Consider the following 22,059-nt stretch of genomic DNA (forward strand, 5'->3'; position numbering starts at 1 on the left):
GCAGAACTCCTAACCTGGTGTTCTCTATAAACTTGGATAATAGAAGGATCTATTAATATTATATATGTGAAAAGATTAGCATTTTTAATGTACACACTTTTTGGGGGGTGGGGGATTAAAAATACATTAATTCTTGTGGAAAGGATGGAAAGAGAGAGAGACAGACCAGAGTGGCTCTTAGGTCTGTTCTGTGGCCCAACAAACAGCACCAGGCCTGAGTGTAATAAAGCCCCAATTACCTAATCTAGGGGAGGATAGCTGGCATCTCCTTCTACCCAATGATTTAATTTGGCCTGTCAGCCAGGGATAATTGGTTTCTGGTTGACTGAAAAAAGTGACAGTGACATCAGCTCCCTGCTACCCTCCATGACTGGAATTCCTGTTGTCTCAGAGCAGGGCCTCACACTCAGGCTGCTCCAGCAGCTTTACAGGTCTCTCACCAGGCACTGCAATGGAAATGCAGCAATGTAAGACACATGCTCTTTACTCTATACATTTTCACAATATATTTGAGAACCAAGATTATTTCTGTACAGGAAAGTCTGGTTATGCTTGTTTTACTTGATGAGTTGACAATGGTCTGAGGCAATAAATAGAGCAAGATTTATTGGGAGAGGCAATACCTTTTACTAACCAGCTGATATGGCTGGAAAAATAAAAATGATTTTGGGCACGTGAAGTCTTCCCAAGGTCATGTTGTCAGAGCTGGGGCACTCTTGTTTTTAGTTCCAGTGGTGACATACACCAGCTGAACTAATAAAAGATATTTAACTTCTCCCAGGTTCTTGCCTTATTTAAAGGAAAATACATCTGATGCTACTGGTTTGCTATTGCAAAATCACCCAAAACAACAGAAAATAAACATGTTAAGTTCTTGTTTCTTCACACAGCTTCAGGCAGGGGTACAGCTTCAATTTACAGTAATTTTGTAGCACTGCTTAAGACTTAAGTCAGTAGAGGGCAGACAGATATTTCCTCCAGTGCTATTCTCTCTGGTTCAGCTTTCCTCTCAGCCAGGCACTAGAGGATCAGGTGGAGCAGGCAGGGATGGCAGGAAAACACATGGGCAATTTCCCTCTACCCAGGACCTCTTCAGTTGCAGTATTTTTCAAAGTGTGAAGGCGATGCAGTGGACCTGTGAATTTACCTGTAGAGCTGGCCTAGTACTGAGTTCAGAATTAACAGGTCTAGCATTTCTGCTTTATTGTGACAGCAAGGAGTGTCCTGTTCCTGGCCCCTGCTGATTTCACCTCAGGGCTGCACTGGATTAGCATTCCATGAGGAAATCTGTTCTGTTCAGTCTGTAGCCATACAGCTCTCTGCCACTTCCACACTGTATGAATCCCCTGGAACAAGAAGGCAGCGGCCAAGATCATTGTTATTCAATGCATGTCTGTCCACAGAACACTCCAGAGAACAAAACCCAAGCAGAGGTGGTGTCCGCCCTTCCCTGCACTAAACTTCCCGGACGGAACGAGGCGGGCTGACACGGTCAGAGTGGATCTGACCTCGTTCTCTCCACGTTTCACTTGCTGCACTTCAGAGAGGAGACAAGGGGAGAAGCCTGATAACATGATTCATATGTCAAACATCCCCAATAGTACAACCAGCCTCCAGCTGATTAGTGCCCCAGAGAGCGCTGAATTGAGAGACCGGGGTGGTCTTTTCATGGCCTATGTGAAAGAATTTCTTGGCAATGGTTCCAGCAATGGACTTTATTCAGTACTGTTGGCTAGAAAACTTGCTGGAGTCTCTAGACAATCTTATAACCCTTTCACTTCACAGCCTAATTTAAAACATTTGTGTGTATGTGGTGATTGGCAATAAAATACAGAAAAATCTCAGACTGGAGGAAGTATAGGCTTTGTGGGTTCTTCCCAAGATCCCACCCATCACTGACACATCTGGGATACAAAAAGGGAGAATGACAGCATGGGTCATGTTTCAGCAGTGTCATGCACCATGAACCCATGGCCAATTAGTTATAAAATTCCTAGAGAGAGAGACACTTACCTTAGCAAAAAAGGCCAAAGCAAAGGCAGCTGTTTGAAGGAGGATGTGAATGTATGTGCTACTAGATTTATAACTGAGTGCCTAGAGTGATCAGTGCTTAATGAATATATTGGCAATAAACTGAAATAACTCAGCCAGGTATTAAAACTTGCATGCTATTTTATGTAATTTTATTTCTGTTTAGTTGGCAGCTAACTGCTTAAGAGTTGATTCCCTATCTGCTTATTGTTTAAACAGTATTCGACTCAAGTATCTGTCATTTCTAGTTTCATTGTATCTCAGAAGGGAGGATTTTGAGTTGGAGACCAAGTACTTTAAGATGAAACCACCACCTTCAACACTAAACCTTCTTGCACAAAGCTACCTCTTAATTTCCAACAGTTCAGAACTATCTATTTGATAAATATACTGTTTTCCTGGACAAATCAAAGCAGCTGCATTTTCAAATTCTGTGCAGTAGGTGAGCAAGTGAGTATTCTTTGAGGCTGTCTTTAATTAAAGTAAAAGTCAGCTTTTTAACCTATGTGGGATAGTCTATTAACTGGCAAGAATATGTAGCATGAATAAGGATTGGAACAAAAGGGATTAATGTAGTTAAATTTTGTCTGTACCACTTGTACTTTGTCCCAACTGCAGAAGAATTAATGCTGAAAGCACCATAATGACCTGAGATTTCAAGGACATTTTGTTTCCAGAGCATGATTATTGCAGCAATGCCAGGCATGGTAATGGATCACTTAGCACAGTAGGATTTTTCTTTGAACTAAATCCTTCACGTATCATAAAACAGCAAGAGGGAAAAAAGTGTTACCTAGGCTTGTGCTAAGTCCAAATGCCCGCTGAACTTGTACAGTTTGGCAATAAGCTGTAGATGCCTTGTGGGCTGCCAAGAAACCACACTGCACTCAACACAGAGTAAATAATAGCAGCAGCAAAGGAGGAAAAAATCAGGTAGTTATCTGGGGAAAAAACCCCAACCCTTCCCCAAGCCCCCCAACAACACAGAAGAAACGATGCAAGTCTCGGGCCTGGCCCAGGGAGCACTTCCCTAGCTTGGTGATGCTTGCTGGCAAAACAGGTCTCATCAAGGCTGCGTTTTCTTTATGTATTTCACTCATGAAAACTGATGAAACACTTAGTTTTATACTTTCCAAATGAGGGATTTGCTATGGAAACAGCAAGACCCAAGAAGCCAATTACCCACTAATGATGTTTTTATGTGCTTGCTATTCAGATTAGAGTGAAATGTAAGGCTCAGCTTAAAATCTAAAGTGAACTCTAGAACTTTCTTTTTCTATGCAAAATCAAAACAGAGAAACTTACCAAATAGAAGAAGTTATTTTTACAGTTTATGTACAGTTCAACTATTCTGCAGAAATAAAAGGAGAGCATGCACAAGGCACATCCTAAAAGAGCAGATGGCTGAGAGGTAAGCAGATTTCTGTCTTCAGTGCAAGAAAACCATAGTAATCTTGATTACTCTATTTTTATTGACACCATGGTTTCACTATAGAATAACTGAATAAAAGAACTGATACTACTTAGAATTTTATTTGAAACAGTTTGCTATTGAATCAATTTGATTGTAATATACTATTAAAAACAACAACAAACCCAGAGTTAAGTATTTGTAGAATTCATGGAAACTGCAGGGCTGGGAGTACAGACAGTATAGTAACACTCAGGAGGTAAACAATGCTTTAAGGACATTATTTTTATTGTATTTTTATTTTAAAATGCAAGAGCTTCGAGTCACAGTTTGTTCCGTATCCATTTACACATCGTAAATACAGAAAGCATGTCGCGGAATAAAGTTTAATCCTGCATTAATCCTTCTTTAAGGCTGTCAGGAACACAAGCTCATGTTCGGTGTCGCACTGTCACGGGCAGTCGGTTCTCTTGGGAGAGGGGAAGGAGCAGAGGCAGTGCCCCCTGCGCTGAGGGGCTGCGCCCCGAGCCCGGGGCACCGCTGGGGCTGCTCCGTCTGCCACCCGGGAATCACGGGAAGTGGGGATTTCGTGTCAAGTGCTTCAAAATACTCAAGCAGAAAACAAATCAGAACTCGTATTACTGAGCAGAACTACGGGAAGCCGCAAACCCGGGAGTTTCACAAGCTCCTACGCGCACTGCTGCAGAGCAGAGCCCGCCTCAGCGGGGTATCATGGCGCGGGGCCGGTGCCGCTGTCTGAGCGAGCTTTCCCGGCTCCCGCTCGCTATTTTTACCCCGCGGGCCGCGTTCCGTGCGGGCGCGGCCCCCTCACGCCGCGCTGCCGCCCGCGCAGCCGCCGCGCCCCGCCCCGCTCGGAAGCGCCGCCGTGACCCCGCTGACGCGGGCGGCGGGCCCGGAAGCGGCGGGCGCGGGCCGGACCGCGGGCAGCGGCGTTGGGCGGCCGAGCGGCCCCGGGAGCGCCCGGCGCCGCGCAGGTGCGACGGACGGGGCCGCGCCGGGGAGCGCGGGGAGCGGAACCGGGGCGGGACGGAGTTAGGGGGGCGGGCGCGGCCATTTTAAGCACCGCGGGACCACGGCGACCTCCTGCCCCCGCGCTCGGTGCCGCTGCTCCCGCTCGGGCCGGCCCTGCCCCGCCCTGCCCCGCCCTGCCCGCGGCAGGGCACAAAGGCAGCGCCCCGGGGCCCGGGCCGGGCCGGGGGCAGCGCGGCCGCTCGGCGGGACAGGCGCGGCAGGGCCGGGCCGGACGGGCCCCGCAGGCGCCGGGCGGGTCCGGCCCGGCCCGGCGAGCAGCTGGGGTGGCTTTGCCCTCTTGGGGTGAAACGGAAAGAGAAAGAGTTTCGTGTAATAATAATAACAACGGTGCACGCCCGTCCCGGAGTGGGGCGCAGGCTAAATGCGGCCGGGAGCCGAGCGGAGCCAGCCCGGCCGCCGCCTTAGGGCTAATAATAGGCAGCGTCTGCTCGCTGGCTCGCAGCAGGTTGTGCTGCGGTCTGCAACGCCAGGAGATTTCAGTGATTTAATAAAAGGCTCAGTTACACAGATACACAAAACTAACAGTGAAATATAGAAGGCGTTATTTTAAATTGAAGTAACGTTTAAGTGCTAAGAGTAATTTTGATCATAATTCTTTTGCAGAGTATGAAATTACTGTTGCATATTTTCTTAAGGTCCGGAGCAGAACCAAGTCTTCACGGGAATTCTTTGCTAATCACCTATGACGCTCCTGATCCTGAAGTTGCACTTTTGCAATGAAGAAAAGGAGACGGCTCGCTGCAAGTCTAAATGAAAAGGTTCATCTGGGCCATGAGAAAGATACTTCAGAACAGATTCTTGTAGTGGACTGTGCACAAGAAATTGTCTCCAAGTCTGCCGAAATAGCTCCTGCAAATCAGCTCGAATCTTCCCAAGAACTTTCACCATCACCAGAACAAAGAAAGCTCCTAAGCTCATTGCAATATAACAAAAATCTGCTTAAATACTTAAATGATGATAGACAGAAACATCCATCATTTTGTGATTTACTCATAATTGTAGAAGGAAAAGAATTTAGTGCTCACAAAGTTGTTGTGGCTGTTGGGAGTAGCTATTTTCATGCCTGTTTGAGCAAAAATCCAAGCACCGATGTTGTCACATTAGATCATGTAACTCATTCTGTCTTTCAACATTTGCTTGAGTTTCTTTACACTTCTGAATTTTTTGTGTATAAAAATGAAATTCCATTAGTGCTGGAAGCAGCAAAATTTTTAGACATCATAGATGCGGTGAAGTTACTGAATAATGAAAGTGTTTCCAGTGTGCAGACTGAGGTGGTGACTGATGCACCTACACCAGTAGAAACACTGGGTGAACTGACAGGTAAACTATTAAACAGTCATCAGTGCACTTTTTGTGGTCGGAATTTCTGTTACAAGAAGTCCTTGGAGAATCACTTGGCGAAAGCCCACCGAGCCCTTTCCCTGGAACGGAAGCATGGGTTAAACATGGTTGAGAAGGCCAGCTTTTCCACACGGCGCTCCACCAGAAACCGCAAATGTCCGGCTAAATTCGATATCAGCGACAATGAGAGCGGAGATGCCTCTGACAGCAACTTGGAAAAGGTCAGTTCTGACAAGGAGACTTCTGAGAGAAGTGAATTTGAAGACAGTGAAAGTGAGTGCAATGTGGATGAAGATGGTCAGGAGGAGGAGATGTCAGGCGAAGATTCGGAATCTGAAGAACAAAGTGAAAAGGAACAGAACGATGCTGAAGAGGGTTCTGAGGCAGTTGACTCCATGGGGAATATTTCTGAAGGCTTGGCTCCAGTCATCATTCAGACCAGTAGCAAAAAACTGCTGCAGTGTCCCAAGTGTGACAAAAAGTTTGATCGAATAGGTAAGAGCGAGTTAGGCTGATCTCGTCTGTGGTGGTGCTGTTTGTGTGGGAAATAAACCAAGCTTTTTCTCTGTCCTGGAGAATGAATATAAGACACTGGTCCAGAGTGCTGCTATTTTCTCAAAGTGTATTAAGTTGTTGTGTCTGCAGTGCTAAATAGTTTCAATAAATTATCTGAGCACATTATTTTAAAAATCTGCTAATACTACATTTATTTCTCTTCCACTGCTCTGGATTCTGGTTGTTAGCACAGTGTGTAAAAGCACAGCTGCTGTGCAGAAATAAATAATCTGTGAGTATTTAGGGTTGGAATGGTACATTTTGATTCTGCACACATTGGAAGCCCTTTTCTCTTTGCACTTTCATAACTTAGAATTCTAGTTCTGTGCTCAAAAAATCCATGACAAGCATGCATTAAAACAAGTGATACATAAAGTATTTCTTTGTAAGTTTGTATTACAATGGACAATTGACTTACATGTTAAATTTATGAGCTGGAGAAGCTCATGAATTTACAGTAATCTGCAGCAGCATGCATGTATGTTCTACAGAGAAGAAAGTAAAATCTAGTACAAAGCAGAGAGGCTGCTATTGACTCAAGGTAGATTTATCCACAGAATTTTGTCCTCAGGAAAAAAATGGTGAACAGAAGAGGGAATACAAACCATGTGAAAAAAATGAGAGAATAGCATTTTTGTTTCTGGTAGTATATTGGATCCCTAATACAAATAATGTGCAAGGTTTTATATCTTTCATTCAGCGTTCTGCTATTTGAAAGTACCTTAAGGTTACCAGTTTGTTGTGAGGGTGGTCCCCATTCTGCAGAAGTACTCATGTTCAGTGCAGTGAAAGAATTGGGCTGTGCCTTGCAGTATTTGAGAGCAGACTGTGCTGTGGGGTTGAACAAGAGTAGCTTGCACAGACTTACAGGAAGAGGGAGGTGTTTGGAGGGACCGTGGATCAAACACACAGGTGAGCACTGGGCAGTTTCAGTGATGTAAGCCCCTAGGAATCCTTAGATGGATGTGGAGGGTACTTAGAGGTTGACTGCATGTGAGAGAGATTCTAGAGCAAACCCCAAACGTGCCTTTTGCAGGTGATGCCTGTTACAGTCCATGCTAACAGATTTGACTTTGTTGTCCAGGCAAATACGAGAGCCACACACGTGTCCACACGGGGGAGAAGCCTTTTGAATGTGATATTTGTCACCAGCGCTACTCGACCAAGTCCAACCTGACAGTGCACAGAAAGAAGCACTCCAGTGACACTGACTTCCACAAGAAGGAGCACAAATGTCCCTACTGCAATAAGCTGCATGCAAGCAAGAAGACCTTGGCGAAGCACGTGAAGAGGCAAGTATGACATAATGTGTCTGAAGCATTTTTTTAATTTAAAAAGTGGAGATAAGCATATATATAAACACAGCATATTCTGTACAATTTTTATAACTATTTCTTCAAATAACTGCCTTTTCAAAGGGCATGGGGATTACCTAGCTGCTGTAAGAAATAACAATAGTGGTTCTGCGCAGTTCTCCCAAAAGTTTTATAATAAGTTTTAGGATCTTTCAGATGAGCTAGCAGAGTCAGAACACATCAGACTTAAAAATTACCTGTGCTGTTTTTAATTTGAAGGCAGAGTAAAATACCTTCTTTAGTTTTAGATGTCAGTGCTTTACTGTTGATGAATAGATGTCTAAACTGTTTCTGTGCAGATTCTTTTAGATAAATAATTTGTGACAGGTCTAATTATAAGGTATTATTATTTACATACTGCTTTTTTTCCTTTTTCTTTGTAAATATCCATAAGTTGAAACTGCCTTCTGTCTTATCAAATGTTGTGTGGTTCTGCAGGAGTCCATAGTCAACACTACTTTCCAGCTACTTGTGTCATTAGAATTGTTTTAGCATCAATATTCTGTTCTGCCAGTGTGGTGATCAACTTCTGTGATATATAATGCTTAGAAATAGATATTTAATATTTGTATTACCTTCATCTTGGAAAGCTATGGCTATCAGCTTCTGTCTTTCTCCTAGGTTTCATCCAGAGAATGTACAAGAATTTCTTTCTATCAAGAAGACAAAGAGTGAAGGTTGGAAATGTGATGTAAGTATTCCTTGAGTGCTTTTGGTTTTTTCCTATGGAGTTTACCTTCTGTGAACTTTAATGAAAATCTGGTATGTGTTTCTGTGCCATCTCAGAAAGCTTTCTGAGGGATGCTTTTCCTCTAAGTGATACATTTCCTCTATCTGCTGATTTAAGGACTGAACTTTGTCTATATGAACAGCCTCTGGTCGAATGAATAATCACAATTTGAATTCTAAAATAGTGAGAGGCAATATTTCTTCAAATACATCAGTTAACAGATTATTAGACTCGAGTATTGTGAATGCTTTAAAAACAGTATTTGCTCTCCTGTTAAATTCACACATCAAGCACTGACCATCAGGTATAGTGTTATAGGAAGGATCTCTCACTTGTGAGGAAAATATATATTAAATATGAAACACTTTCTCATTTAGCTGCATATGCATGTCAACAGAGTTGTAAATTTCTCTCTAGTTGTAAAATCACAGAATACTTTCCTTGATCTTCCCTGGGAGAGGTGTATGTGTGAAACTACATCTGCTCTAAAAAGGCGTTTGTAGAATTTCCATTCTCTATGTGTATGCTGCCAAATAATGTTTTAAGGTTTCTGGGTTTTAACCCCTAGATGTTGGGTTTTGTTGTTGTTATTTTTTTAAGGGAATTGGTTTCCTTTTTGTTTTTTAGGGCAGCTGTTTCATTTATGCAAGCTGCTGTATGTCTGTAATATTAGGGGCTGTAACATAATTACCAACCTTGTTTTGTTTGTGAACTTTCACTTGTTTACAGTAGGAAGTTGGGAGATATTAGCTGTAGGAATTTGTATTGTTCACTGTGCATGTGGGATCAAGGTTCAGGGTTATTACCTGGTTCATCAAAGGGCGTTATCTTCCAGGTGAAGTTGTGCTGTGTGAATGTGTTACAGATTCTGTTTGTTACTAGATAAGAAACGCTTTAATTGTGGGAATCAATGATGCAACATTGTTGACATTCATCCTCGGGAAAGTGTGTTACCAGATGAGTGCCTTGATAAACTCCACTTCCTGGTTTGTGGTTTGTTTTTTTTAACTGAAAATTGTAAGTAGAAATATTTAAAGAAGTGAGCTGCTGCTCCTGTACAGCTCATGTGCATTAAAAATGGATTTGAATTAAAAGCAGTTAGAATCCCAACTTTTACAGCTGCTAGACATTGAACAGGACCCTTGGGTGCTGTGCTGTGACTTTGTTTTCAGTCTGTGTGGTGTGTTCTTAGGGCAAAGGTGCCACAGATGTAAGCTGCAGGATTCACTAAGGTTATTGGTTTATGCTGTAATCTGTTTGTGAACAACAGGATTTGCTGACCATATTTTAATCCTTGAGGAATGTGAGCAAATTTACATAAATAATAGATATTAATAGTAAGGAAAAGCAAGAGGGCTATTATACCTTGGACAAATATGGGATTTGCTTACACCTAGATTTAACGTTAATGAGGATTTAAACAAATATAGCTGCTGGTTTTGATTTCCTTATTCCTGTGTACTCTGAGAAGCTGATTGCAGGAATTAACGTGTGGGGGTTACAGTGCTCAGCTGAGCTGTCATGAACAACAGCAGGAGTCTCACAGGGAGACTCAAGTATGTGAACACTCTGTTGGTTCATGTTGAGGTGTAGGACTGATTATAAATTGTAATACCTGGTTTAAATGCCCAAATTTGAGCTGTGGATTCAATTCTATAATTGTCCTGCTTGCTTACTTAAATCACTACTAACAGTTCCTGAACATTTAGGTTTTGATTAATCTGAAAGCAGTACTAAAAAGCACACAAAATATTAGGCTTGTGATGGTCCTGTAGTTCTAAAATGTATTTTGAGTTATATTTCTTTGTTGGTGTTGACATTTTCTCTTTAATATCTGCTATCAGAGAATTTCCCAGAGGAAATAAAGGAACAAGTATGACTCTGGTTCTACAGAAGCTTGTACTAAAAAACTTTTACCACAGTCCAACTAAACTATTTCAGCATCCAAAACCAAGCCAAAGCCATTTGCTTTTTTCCATTGGGTTATTTTCTGCTGAGTTACTGTGTTGAAACACCCTAGGAAGAGAGAGTCTGGGAAGTGCTGGAGTAAATGGAGAGAAGGACTGGGGAGGAACATATAACTGCAACCAGTAGTTGATTTAGGCTGCCATGGATCTGCATCCTATTCCATACAGTACAGTCCACTATGGTTTATGTAGAGCACAGGTTGTTTTGATGTTGACTGCAAGGCCCTAGGCACTGGCATGATTTTTGAAGAATATGTGTTTAATCTTACATTGGTGCAGAGAACAGATGAAATAAACTGTTATGAGTTTATGAATAGGAACAGAATCTGGTTATGACTGGTGTATCTTTGACAAAGTGTGTTATCATTTCAGATTTGTAAGAAGTCTTTCACTCGAAGGCCTCACTTAGAAGAGCATATGATCCTTCACTCTCAGGATAAGCCCTTCAAATGCACCTACTGTGAAGAGCATTTTAAATCCCGGTTCGCAAGACTGAAGCATCAAGAAAAATTCCATCTCGGTATAGAAACCTCCTTCTGACATGTAAACATGAGATGTAAAGTAAAACATTCCCTCACCATTCCATGTCCTGGTCAGCCTGGTTTCTGCTCCCCCTCCTTTTACCATTCTCTCGTCCACTTTTGAGGGAGAGTTGTTTGAGGGTTTTTTGTTGGTTGGGTTTTTTACTTTTGTATTCAGCTGTCTTTTTGAGGCATTCTTTTGTACCCAAAAAAGTCAGAATTTTGAGGAGGAAGAAGAATTAAGGTTAGTTTGGTTTGAAACTTGTTTGCACAAAATTGATTCTCAGCTAGGGACTCAGATTCTTCCTGAAGTTTTCAAAAGACCTCTTCCTTTCCTCCTGAAGTATTCCACAGACTTTTTTAGTAGTATTACTGATTATTTCTTCTGAGTAGGAACTAGATGGGTGATAAAAAATTTTTATTTCAACTGGTCTAAGTGGGCTTAATTGCTTTTGACAATGAATTCTAATTTTTTACTTTACAGTCATGAAATTGCCCAAAATGCCAGATCTTAGAAATAACTTAGCAGAAAGCTCACAAAATCTAACTGAAGTATGCTGGCTAAAGATGAGTAATTTGTTAGACCAAACTTCTGCTTTGTAAATTGATGAGGGTTTCCAAAAGTAACCAGTGTGGGTTGTTGTTCAGTTTGGAGAGTCAGTGCCACTCTGTGTGTGTCTCCCTGCAGGGCCCTTTCCCTGTGACATTTGTGGCCGCCAGTTTAACGACACGGGGAATCTGAAACGCCACATCGAATGTACTCACGGGGGAAAGAGGAAGTGGACGTGTTTCATCTGCGGGAAATCCGTCCGGGAGCGGTGAGGACCTGCCTCACTGCTTGGGCTTCAGCAGAACACAGCAGTGTTTGGCATGCTTGGGTTGCTGTTGAGTGTGTTTGGAGTTTTTAACACAAATGAGACCGTTTCAGAGCGTTAGTGCATTAAAAGGTAGTGGCAGAGCCACAGGTAGCCTGGGACTTTCTGATCACCTCTAAAATTAGAAGTGACAGCCGTAGGTAATTAATTATGAAGTGCAAATATATCAGGAAAGTCATACCTCTCATTCACTTCACTTAAGTTTCTTACTGTTAACTTAAGTTTCTCTGTTGTGCAAAAACATATCTTGCAGGTTTTTTTGGGAAAGATGTTTTCTTTAATGTATATTTTCCAAATTTATGTTGGGACAGTGTTTTATTTCTTTCCTGATACTGTTTCTAGACTCAGTTGGTTCAGTGAATAGGTTGCCAGACTGTCTCTGAATGCATGTGTCAGTGTGTATGTCTGAATTGTTAAAGTCACTTGGATATATTGTGATCCATCACAGTAAAAGAAATTGAGAAAATGATAATATGCTTCACTTTAAAGGGACAGGGACATTGCTTAAAATTAAATTTTATTGGCTCTGTTAAACAGAACAACTTTGAAAGAACATCTGAGAATTCACAGTGGAGAGAAGCCTCATCTTTGCAGTATTTGTGGGCAGAGTTTTCGCCATGGAAGTTCTTACAGGTATAGGTTTTTATTAAACAAGCTGCTAAACTGTTTTGCTTATTTGGTGATATATTTGCCTTCATGTTATTGAAATAATTCTTTGTAATGTGTGTGTTTGATGTACTTCACCTCTGAGAGCATTAGTAAATGTTCTGAACATCTTTCAGTATTACAAATATGTTACTAATCTGTGAGAATTTAATTTGTAACACATTAGTGTCTTAAACACAAACAAAACCCCCTACAAATCTTTTCTCAAAGTTGATTTTTTTGCACATGTAAAACTTCTGTGTTTCTGTTATTCAAAGAGAAAATAAGCAGAGGACTAAAATATCCCACTAAATTAATTTCACTTAACAGAGTTCAGCTCAGTTCTCTCTTGTTTTCTAAGAACAATTCAGGTGCACATCAGCTGCAAGATACTTATGTGAAGCATTAAAGACTGCAATTTCTGCTATTTTGCATTGAATTAACTAGATTATGTTACAAACCTGTGCAAGATTATGTAGAGATTATGTTAACAAAGTTGTATTTTATGGTCATGTTTATGATTAAATCTGCAGACTTCATCTAAGAGTGCATCATGATGACAAGAGATATGAATGTGAAGAATGTGGGAAAACGTTTATTCGGCATGACCACCTGACAAAACACAAAAAAATACATTCAGGTAGGTATTTTCTTTGGAAATTGGCTTCAAAATTACTATTTTGAAATAAAAACTTAATTATGGATCTTTTTTTCAGTACATGCGATGTTTTAGGCCTGATAAAAGTTCCTGCCATTCTTCCAAAAGTCTCCTAAAGTAGAGTTAACCTTACATGTTTTAAAGGTTTAAAAGCCAAATATTTCCTCCATGATACCATAGAAAGCCGAGGGACAGTCAAAAACATGTAACAATGAATTGCTTTAACAATCATAAATACAAAAAGCAAAAGTGAAAAAGGAGGATTTTTTAATGTTTCAGATTTCTTTTTTTAATAGCAATTGTGTGAAACATTATTGCCACAACACAGAAGAAGCTGTCAGAGTCTGTCAAAGTTTGTACGCTGATCACTTCAATGTAAGAACATCAGAGAGGTGTTTCTGAAGTCCTTCTTGTGGGAAAGGGAAGCAAGGCTGAGGGAATCAGCCCTAAGAACAGATGGGGATGATCAGGAGGAGGAAAAAAACCTGTTGCTCTAAGAGCAGAAAGGTTATCAAATGTACAGGAGCAGCAAAGATTCACCAGTGACTTTTTCACACCAGGATCCAGAGGAAATATGACCTTGTAGGAGACCAAATACTTTCTAGGCAGCATTGAAGTATGGAAGTGATCAGAGTGTAAACTTCCTGAGTCTTTATGTGAAAGACAGCTTCTTTCCTGGTGTTTGAAATCATGTCTGCTATGAAATAAAGAAATCTTGGAAGACTCCAAGTACAAAAAAAAAAAAAATCCTCTTTTCTGCTCTATTTGCTTTTCCCCCTCTAGAAAGTTACATTCTTTGACTGTCCACACCCCTATATACATGAGAAGAAATATTCTGCCACTTTGTGGAAGATCTCAAGATGAAAAAAAAAAGCATCAAGACACTTTTAAACAGCAGCATAAAAGAAAAAGGTAACTATGTCCATCAGGATGATTAAAATGATAACTACTGAGGTGTAATTTAAAATTATACAAATTAGTAGCTAAAAATAATTATGTTTCAATAAGCTTCTCTTGAAAACAGCTGAATTATTGAAGGTCCCACATTTCGGGTCATAATGCAGAGTACATTCCCAGTCAGTCCCTTGCACCTCCCATGCAGTGAGTGTTGGGAAAGTGTCTCTTGACTTGGAACACAAAGCTCTTTGTAGGAATGATAGGATCTAGTCCTATATAAGAAGTGGTAAAATCCTTCGTCTGATAGAACCACCATGCTCCCTAAATTTTCTTCTTAAATAAGAGAGAATCCTTCTCCAAGTGAGGTGTGGATGAGCTTGATTGGCTGAACTTTGGGAACATGATTGTAGGTCATAGACATTTAATAAGTTCTAAGAAGATTTAACTAAAATTTATTGAATTTTGCCCTTGTAGGTGAAAAAGCACATCAGTGTGAGGAATGTGGAAAATGTTTTGGCCGTCGAGACCACCTTACTGTCCATTATAAAAGTGTTCATCTAGGAGAAAAAGTTTGGCAGAAGTAAGTGTGGGGTTTTTACAACTGCATAAATAGTTCTGTAGTGTGACTGATTTTGGTGAGACTTGCATGTGTAAGCAGAATTCTGCTAATCTGTGTGTTTGTCATGGCTGTACCTCAGGCTTCATGGTGATGTTACTACAGTTTGAAGGGAATGTCAGAGAATTGCCTGCACAATTAAAGATAGATATTTCCTTTGTAGCACAATTAAGTAAATAAAAGCATTTCAAAGGGTAAGATTTTAATTTGTCAGTTGTTTGCCTCAGTGTTGTTCTTAATTGATGGTTTGCTGTAATATTCTCATTGCAGACTAGTTAAAACTGAATTATTAGTCATCATGTAAGCACTGGGAGAATTATCTCACATTTAAGGTATTTTAGAAGCTGGCAGCTGATTAGTGGCTCTGAAAGGAGGTAAAAACTTTGAAACCTGAGTTGTGTCTCTAACTTGAAAATGCAATAGGATTTTACAGCTCTTGAGCTCTAAAAATAAACCTCTCAGAGATTTGAAATAAACAGCTGTGGTTGTTTTTCAAGTGATGTGTTTTAGCTGCTAGTACTCATTAGTGTTGTGTAGAAGCCATTCAAGACGTGTCTGACTTAGAAGTAGTGTACATTGCATATTCTGTTTTTTCTCTTGGTAGGCAGTGGCCTACCTAGAAATTCTCCCATTCCTAGAATCTTATTTATGGCCTGATTCTGTCAAAGTAAAAGCTTCTTGTGGATGTAGGGCAAAAAAATGTTACTTAAGGAGATTTTTTGCGTTAAAAAAGGAGTTTTAGTGGCTTTTGTTCTTTGGATTCTTAAATGCCATCCTGACAGAATAAAATGGAATATTGAAACGAATCTAATTGACCTTATTGGTATGTAGATGCCAGGAAATAGGACCATAAGTGAGGAAATTTGGAAAGTTTGGTATTTAGCTATTTTGCAGTTAAAGATTTCAGAAAGGACTGTAGACATTACTGTTACTTGATTACAAAGAAAATAACATGACATGTCTTTTTTTCTTTAAAGATATAAAGCAACATTTCACCAGTGTGAAGTCTGTAAGAAAGTTTTTAAAGGGAAATCAAGTTTGGAAATGCATTTTAGGACACATTCAGGTAAAAATAAAATATACCCTAACTAAACCACAAAACATAGGAATGTATTTTTATGCATCAATAGTGATTCATTTATTCATTATGGTTGTTGAGCATTCAGGAAAGCAGCAACACTTTATTCGTTCCCATATATTGGCCATTCCTGAATACTGTTTTATGATTGCTTGGCTGGAATACTGATAATTTCAGGTTTGTGGGATACTTTTTGCACCGCCTCCTTTAGTTCATTGATATGTGTGTTCTAGCCATATTTACCCAGACCTTCGAATTGTTTCTGTGCTCCAGAGATTATGGCATTTCAAGTGGTAATCCAAACAAGGAGCGAGGTCCCTTTGGAAAGGGTTATGTCCTTTCTGTTTGACTTTGTTTTTCCTGCCTTGTGTTTAGGAAAATTGTTGTCTTTTGAAATGTATAGATGTACAAACTGAGCACATTTAATCCCAGTATCATAATAGTTAAAAGACTGTTCTTTTTAATTTGGTTTGTATTCTAACATAAGGCCAGAGTATTTGAGAGAATTGTATGTAAGGAGAAGAGTATGCCAGTATAACTTCTAAACAAATTCCTGGTGGCTCTCTTGATTTCAGAATAGATGCTAAACTTACAGTTTGTTGTCAGTAAAATTGTTTTATAGTAGGTCTTGATGCTGTAATCCATGGAAGGTGTTTGCACATTTCTGTGTGATTTGATGTTACTCAGAATAACACTTCTCTGTCTTTACAGGTGAGAAGCCCTACAAGTGTCAGATCTGTAATCAGTCTTTCAGAATTAAGAAGACATTAACCAAACACATGGTTATTCATTCAGATGCTCGACCTTTTAACTGCCAACACTGCAATGCAACATTTAAACGAAAAGACAAGCTGAAGTATCATATTGATCACGTTCATGGATCCAAGGCCGCAGAAGAGGCCTTGGCATCTTCCCCAGAGGAAAAGCTAGTCTCCTTACCCGTGCAGTACACCTCTGATGACAAGGTTTACCAGACTGAGGCTAAGCAGTATGTGGAACAGTCCAAAGCATATCAATCAGAAGCCAAAACTTTGCTGCAGAATGTATCCCCAGAAGTGTGCGTGCCTGTGACTCTGGTGCCCGTGCCCATGGCAGAGCCGCAGGCAGAGCTGGTGCCGCACAGCGCTCAGCCGCACGGCATCCTGCCCCCGCCGCCCGAGCAGCCGGATTACCAGCGAGCCACGGAGCTCTCCTTCCTGGAGAAATACACCCTGACCCCACAGCCTGCCAACATCGTCCATCCCGTGAGGCCCGAGCAGATGCTGGATCCCAGAGACCAGTCCTATCTTGGGACTCTACTGGGGCTCGATACAGCTCCCACCGTACAGAATATTTCAAACCAAGAACACTCCTGAGCAGACCATAACATTCCACCAAATTTACCAAGACATCGGCCACCAGGAGGCTGATGCAGCAACTAAGTTTTATATTTTATATTTTATTTGGACTCATTAAGTCTTCTGCATAGTTTTGGGAAAACAATTTGTTTACATACTATTGGAACATTTAGGCACATTTTGATGCATACGAAAGAGTGTTTCTTGTGATTTTAAGAGTTTTTAAAAATCTTATAGATGGTCTTTTAAAAATAATGCTCTGAAATATCTTTTAAGGATAGTGGCTGAAAATGTAATTACATATCTGGCTGTTAATTTAAAGAATTGTTTGCCTTTCTGCATCTCACTTTGAGTTAATGTTTTAAGTGGAATAGAAAGCATTCTAAAAGAATAAGGACTATTTAAAAATCATGAAAATTTGTAGGGGCAGGCAGGGCTATGAAACACAAACTTTGAATTATGTTTCACGCAGAAATTAATATATAATTTCACCGAACCTGAGGCATTTTTGGAGGGTTTTAAAGGTGGCTGGACTCTGGAGCCTAGCCAGTGAACACAGGCACTAGGTTCTTCTGAAAAGTGATTTATGATACTTTATGAAGACACTAAACAAGATGTTCCATTATCCCTGAGTACAAGTAGGCTGCCTAAATTTGGCCTCTTAGTACTTCTTTGATCTTTAATATTGAATGAGGTGGGAAGAGCTAGACAATGGTATTGTCTAATTTTCTACACTTGGTTCTATATAATTTTAAGGTGCATTTTTTTCTTGCTTTTTCAATCTTCTTTGTCTTCTGAAGTGTACCCAACACTCTAACTTCGAAAGAAATGGGAGTATTTGCAAGGTTGTTTTAATCCATGAACAGTCATAAAGGATTGGCATGGTTGACCCTTGCTAGAGCATAAATGATATCAGGGTCCCACATTAATGTGCCCATTTTCAGTTTATCTGTGATAGAGGAGAGATTTAAAGATTGTTCCAGAACAGTACTTAATTTCTATGAAAGAAAAAATCGGTAATTATAAATCTCTTGTGAGTTGCTAATTAAATTGCTTTGTTTCTCACTTTCTTGTACTGTGTTTATAAACCAAAGTTAAACTCTTGAGAGTATTTTATGTCTAATTATTTTTAGCTCTTTCATTACTAGACATAAGGGTTTTTTTCAAAAAAAACCTGTTTTGAGCTATAAGTCTGGTGTCACCATAAAATCTAGTATAGCTTAACCTCATCAAGCTTTCTGTATTAAGTCTACTTTAAAAACAGTTATTCTGTGTTTGGTGAATATGATGCCAAAGAAAGTATCTGAAGTAACTTTATAATCTTCGTAATTCCTCACAAGAATTGCATACTAAGATTCCCATCTTACTAAGATGAGAATTAAATTTAAATTTCCCCCCAGTTTTTCCTATTAAATTATTATCTCAAAGAATCTTTAAAATAGGAAACTGGATTTATGTATATTGTTGTAACTGATAAATTTATTCAGTGACCTGAGCACAAGGGAGTTGTGGTGATGACTCTCTTATCACAGTTCTACAAACTCTAAAGTGGCACAGATAATTTGAGATTGTATTTAGATGTGTTGGTGTTGGATTCTATTAATTATCTACTTCAGCGTTGAGCAGTTTGCTGGAAAGGGGCCAGAACTGCCTGAATGTTTATATTTTGAAGCTTGTATCCTAATGAATTCTTAACCTAAACACACCAAAGATTTCTGTTAGCTGTTAAATAGTGGCAGAGTTATAGAATTTTAAGTGTTACCAATATTTAAATAGGACTTAGCCAAAGAAGCACAATAGAAGTCTTAAACTTTAAAAGTTTAGTTTCTAAAACAGGACTACATATGTTTAACTGTTCTATGTTTGTATCTCTAAAGTAAAATTTAGAGCTGTGCTCTGGGAATGTTCAGACTGACGTGCTGTAAATAGATCTGGGAAGAAGCTGAAGCCTAGCAAATCCACAGCAATAACGAGGCCATTGAATGCCACCCTCTGAAAGGACACTATCAAGTACTACCCTTCCTGCTTTCTAACCCCACCTTTCATCTGCTTTCAAAATAAAACTGTTTCTGTCACCTTTACACTCCATGGCTTGAAAATGGCTGGTTTATGTGTAGTTTTCATGTCTACATGTGTGTATCATATTCATACTATTCACATGAAACCTGATTTCTGCTGTAATTTCTATTTGTAATTGTACTGTTGAAAGTAACCCAACATCAGTGGTGTCAGTGCAGTGCTCAGACTAAAAGCCTAATTCTTTGTTATTTCTTGTCTTTGCTGGCCTACAGTAGAAATAAGTATTGTAGGATTTTGACAAAACAGTAGCTTCAAAGTGGTTGGTAAATAATTGTTTCTTTTAAAGTCCAGTCTGTTTGGAAGGCACTCTAGGAAAACACTGAAATGGAATTTGGAGCATCTTTACTTGATAATGTCCTTTTAAAAATTCTTTCATAATTGTGCCTTTTATATCTATTCTAAAGAATGGCTTTTTTTCTGCAGTTGAGTTGTTTATTCAGAAAACATTAAGGTCAATAACTTTCAAAGGGCTCCATGTTTGTGCATGCCCAACAAGAAATGGATTATAAAAAGGACTTGTTTTTCAGAAAAATGAGCTTGCTCTTTGCTGTTTGGGTGACCAGAATTTCTAGCCATTCCTGGAAAATATCACCTACCAGCTCTTTGGTGTTCTTCTGTTTGCAAATAACCCTCCTAGTTAGTGTTTGTACCTGCTGGTCAGGCTGGATCATTGCCAGTTGACAGAGAAAGACAATAGGAAAGCTTATGTGCTAGATACATAGTTTTTATTTTTATTTAATATCATGAGCTATAATTTGTATGGCTTTACATCTACCTAAAATTGATATATGAGCAAAGTAAATGTTCCTGGAGTGGAACTTGGTTTGGTAGGTGAAAGTATCTGGTTTCTGTGTGACAGAGGATAAGGCTGGGGTTGAAGGGCTCCCAGCTCATGGCTGGAACTCCGTGGTGTCTGCTCCCCCATTTCAGTATGTGCTCATCAGGGAATGTGTGCGCTGTTGATGTGGAGGGAGCATTTACAATAAATGTTTTGTCTGGCAGTCCCCAGATCAGTTGAGTGTTTGTTGCCAAAGAAAGAAGAAGCAGGTGGCTCTTAAAAAGATTTTTAAAGAGTGTTTAGTGGCACGTTGCAAAAAGTTGATCTTTTCCAAATGCTGACCTTTGGGAAGAAGAGTGAAGTCCATGCTGGTACTCCAGACTGCTGTGTGGTTCTGAGAACTTACTACACTCATTCTGTTCAAACATTAAATTCTGTATTTTTTTGCTATACAAATTTCTGATTGTAGACTGAGTTACTGCCTTTAGTTCTTATAGTGGGTTTTATGTTCAGTTTATTTATTTATATTGGAATTTCCTCTTTGAGCACTGACACTTTTCTTACAGAGGTGTATCCCTCATGGGTTCTTTCCATGCTGAACATCAGTTATTGTAATGGTGAACCTATTTTTCTGTAAGGCGGTGGTTTCCTTAAAAATACAGCACTACAATAATCTGGATTATAGTTCCAATAGATGTTTGTGAAGATGGGCCATGCCAGACCACAATGACAAAAGATGTATTTGGTGTCATCAAAGAGCTGAGCTTCTTTCCCTGTAACAAATGTGGAAGAGCCTCCAGAACTGAAGAACCCTTCCGAGGAGTCGCCTCGCAGTGTGCTTGATCGAACATGAGACGTGTTATGGACTGCTAAGGAATAACTGACCCTCAAGCTTTTAAATTTAAAACAACTTCTGTGTAGGAGTTCATGAATGTAGAATTATGAATGAAATCTGTTGTAGATGAATAAGGGTTTCTTTTCCCTGATAACAATAAAAAGGACGTTAATTCTTCTGTGTGGGACACACAAGCATACCTGATGCAGGCTGTGTGTTCCCCATATGTCTGAGGCTAAAGGGAAGCAGAGTGCTGTTTTCTGTAGGTCCATGTGGCTGTTGTCCTGTGGGGTTTCTCTAAAACAGCAATTTGGTCATTTCATTGTGTGCGTTGAACAATGTCACTGGCAGAATGTGGTGTAGGGCAGTCACCTTGCCTAAGGCCAAAAGGATCTTTTTCATGGTTCATTAGAAATGGTTTGATTTAAAAGGTTTTGATGGATTAAAGGTAAAAATGACAAAATTTTTTAAATCCCCCTGCCCCCAACCATTTTGATCATGTTAAATGTTGGTCCTTTTATATGAAAGAATAAGGTGAAAAGAACTCAATATTTTGTCACTGGTATATTGAGATAATGTGTTTTAAGTGTGGTCTGTACAGGTTGGTATTTTAGATGGAAGTCTTTAAGGTTGTCCTTTACGGGAAGTCCTTTGCTGTAAGGAAGAGTTAGGAAGTGTACTGTAAATGTAGAAGTACTCAGTCCTATGTGGTAATTTTGTTTGCTATGGAAAGGTAAAGTTCTTTTGTCTTAACATTGTGTGCTTCACAGGATTTCTTGCAGGGATGCTTGCGCTAAGCTTTGATTTCTGCCTCCTTTTGTTTTGAAACAGCATAAAAACACAGTATTCTGTGTGTCTTTCAATTTCAAAGCTCATGAAAGAGAAACAGACGAGGCCGATGTTTTCATAAGATCTGTGTGTGTCTCATTCTACTTTTGACTTCAAAATATTTTGTAAATTAAATTTATTTACGAAAACGGCCCCATGTTGGTTTTGCTTGGGTGGTTGGTTGGTTTTTCAGTTGGGCGGAGGGCTGTTCTCACGGCAGTCATTCCACGCCTTGTTGTGTTTCGATTTGGAACCCACGGAACCCTCCCGCGCGGTGCCCGCCGCCCCGCCGGCTCGGGCTGTTTAAAGGAAGCGCCGGGCGCTGATTGGCGGGCGGGCGAGGGGGCGGGATGGAGCGGGCTCGAGCCGCGCTGGGATTGGCTGAGAAGCGGGAGGGCGGGGCTGGAGGGCGCGTCCCGCGCGGGGATTGGCGGAGCCGTGGATTTGAACGCGCGAGCGGCGGTTG

The 22,059-nt window shown here is 40.3% G+C and overlaps 1 protein-coding gene across 2 annotated transcripts; it reads left to right on the forward strand.

The window, feature by feature from the left end:
• The first annotated feature begins 3,731 nt into the window (after window positions 1-3,731).
• On the forward strand, window positions 3,732-21,746 carry ZBTB41 (zinc finger and BTB domain containing 41). 2 transcript variants are annotated; one of them, XM_063407698.1, is made up of 11 exons: window positions 3,732-4,437; window positions 5,099-6,334; window positions 7,479-7,686; window positions 8,371-8,440; window positions 10,819-10,966; window positions 11,656-11,785; window positions 12,380-12,475; window positions 13,021-13,127; window positions 14,517-14,622; window positions 15,636-15,724; window positions 16,448-21,746. In XM_063407698.1, the coding sequence occupies exons 2-11, from the start codon at window positions 5,212-5,214 to the stop codon at window positions 17,089-17,091; spliced, it is 2,721 nt and encodes a 906-aa protein (XP_063263768.1). In that variant the 5' UTR covers window positions 3,732-4,437; window positions 5,099-5,211; the 3' UTR covers window positions 17,092-21,746. The 2 variants fall into 2 exon arrangements, with proteins under 2 accessions (XP_063263768.1, XP_063263769.1); XM_063407699.1 differs by having other exon boundaries at window positions 5,131-6,334.
• The last annotated feature ends 313 nt before the right edge of the window (window positions 21,747-22,059 follow it).

This window comes from Prinia subflava, chromosome 10, assembly GCF_021018805.1.
Source record: "Prinia subflava isolate CZ2003 ecotype Zambia chromosome 10, Cam_Psub_1.2, whole genome shotgun sequence".
In the NCBI taxonomy this organism is placed as follows: domain Eukaryota; kingdom Metazoa; phylum Chordata; class Aves; order Passeriformes; family Cisticolidae; genus Prinia; species Prinia subflava.

Excerpts from the sequence above, each read along its gene's own strand:
- ZBTB41 (XM_063407698.1), top strand. The coding sequence starts at position 5,212 with ATGAAGAAAAGGAGACGGCTCGCTGCAAGTCTAAATGAAAAGGTTCAT. Across the intron at positions 6,335-7,478 it reads CAAAAAGTTTGATCGAATAG|GCAAATACGAGAGCCACACA; the intron begins GTAAGAGCGAGT and ends TTTGTTGTCCAG. Across the intron at positions 13,128-14,516 it reads ACACAAAAAAATACATTCAG|GTGAAAAAGCACATCAGTGT; the intron begins GTAGGTATTTTC and ends TTGCCCTTGTAG.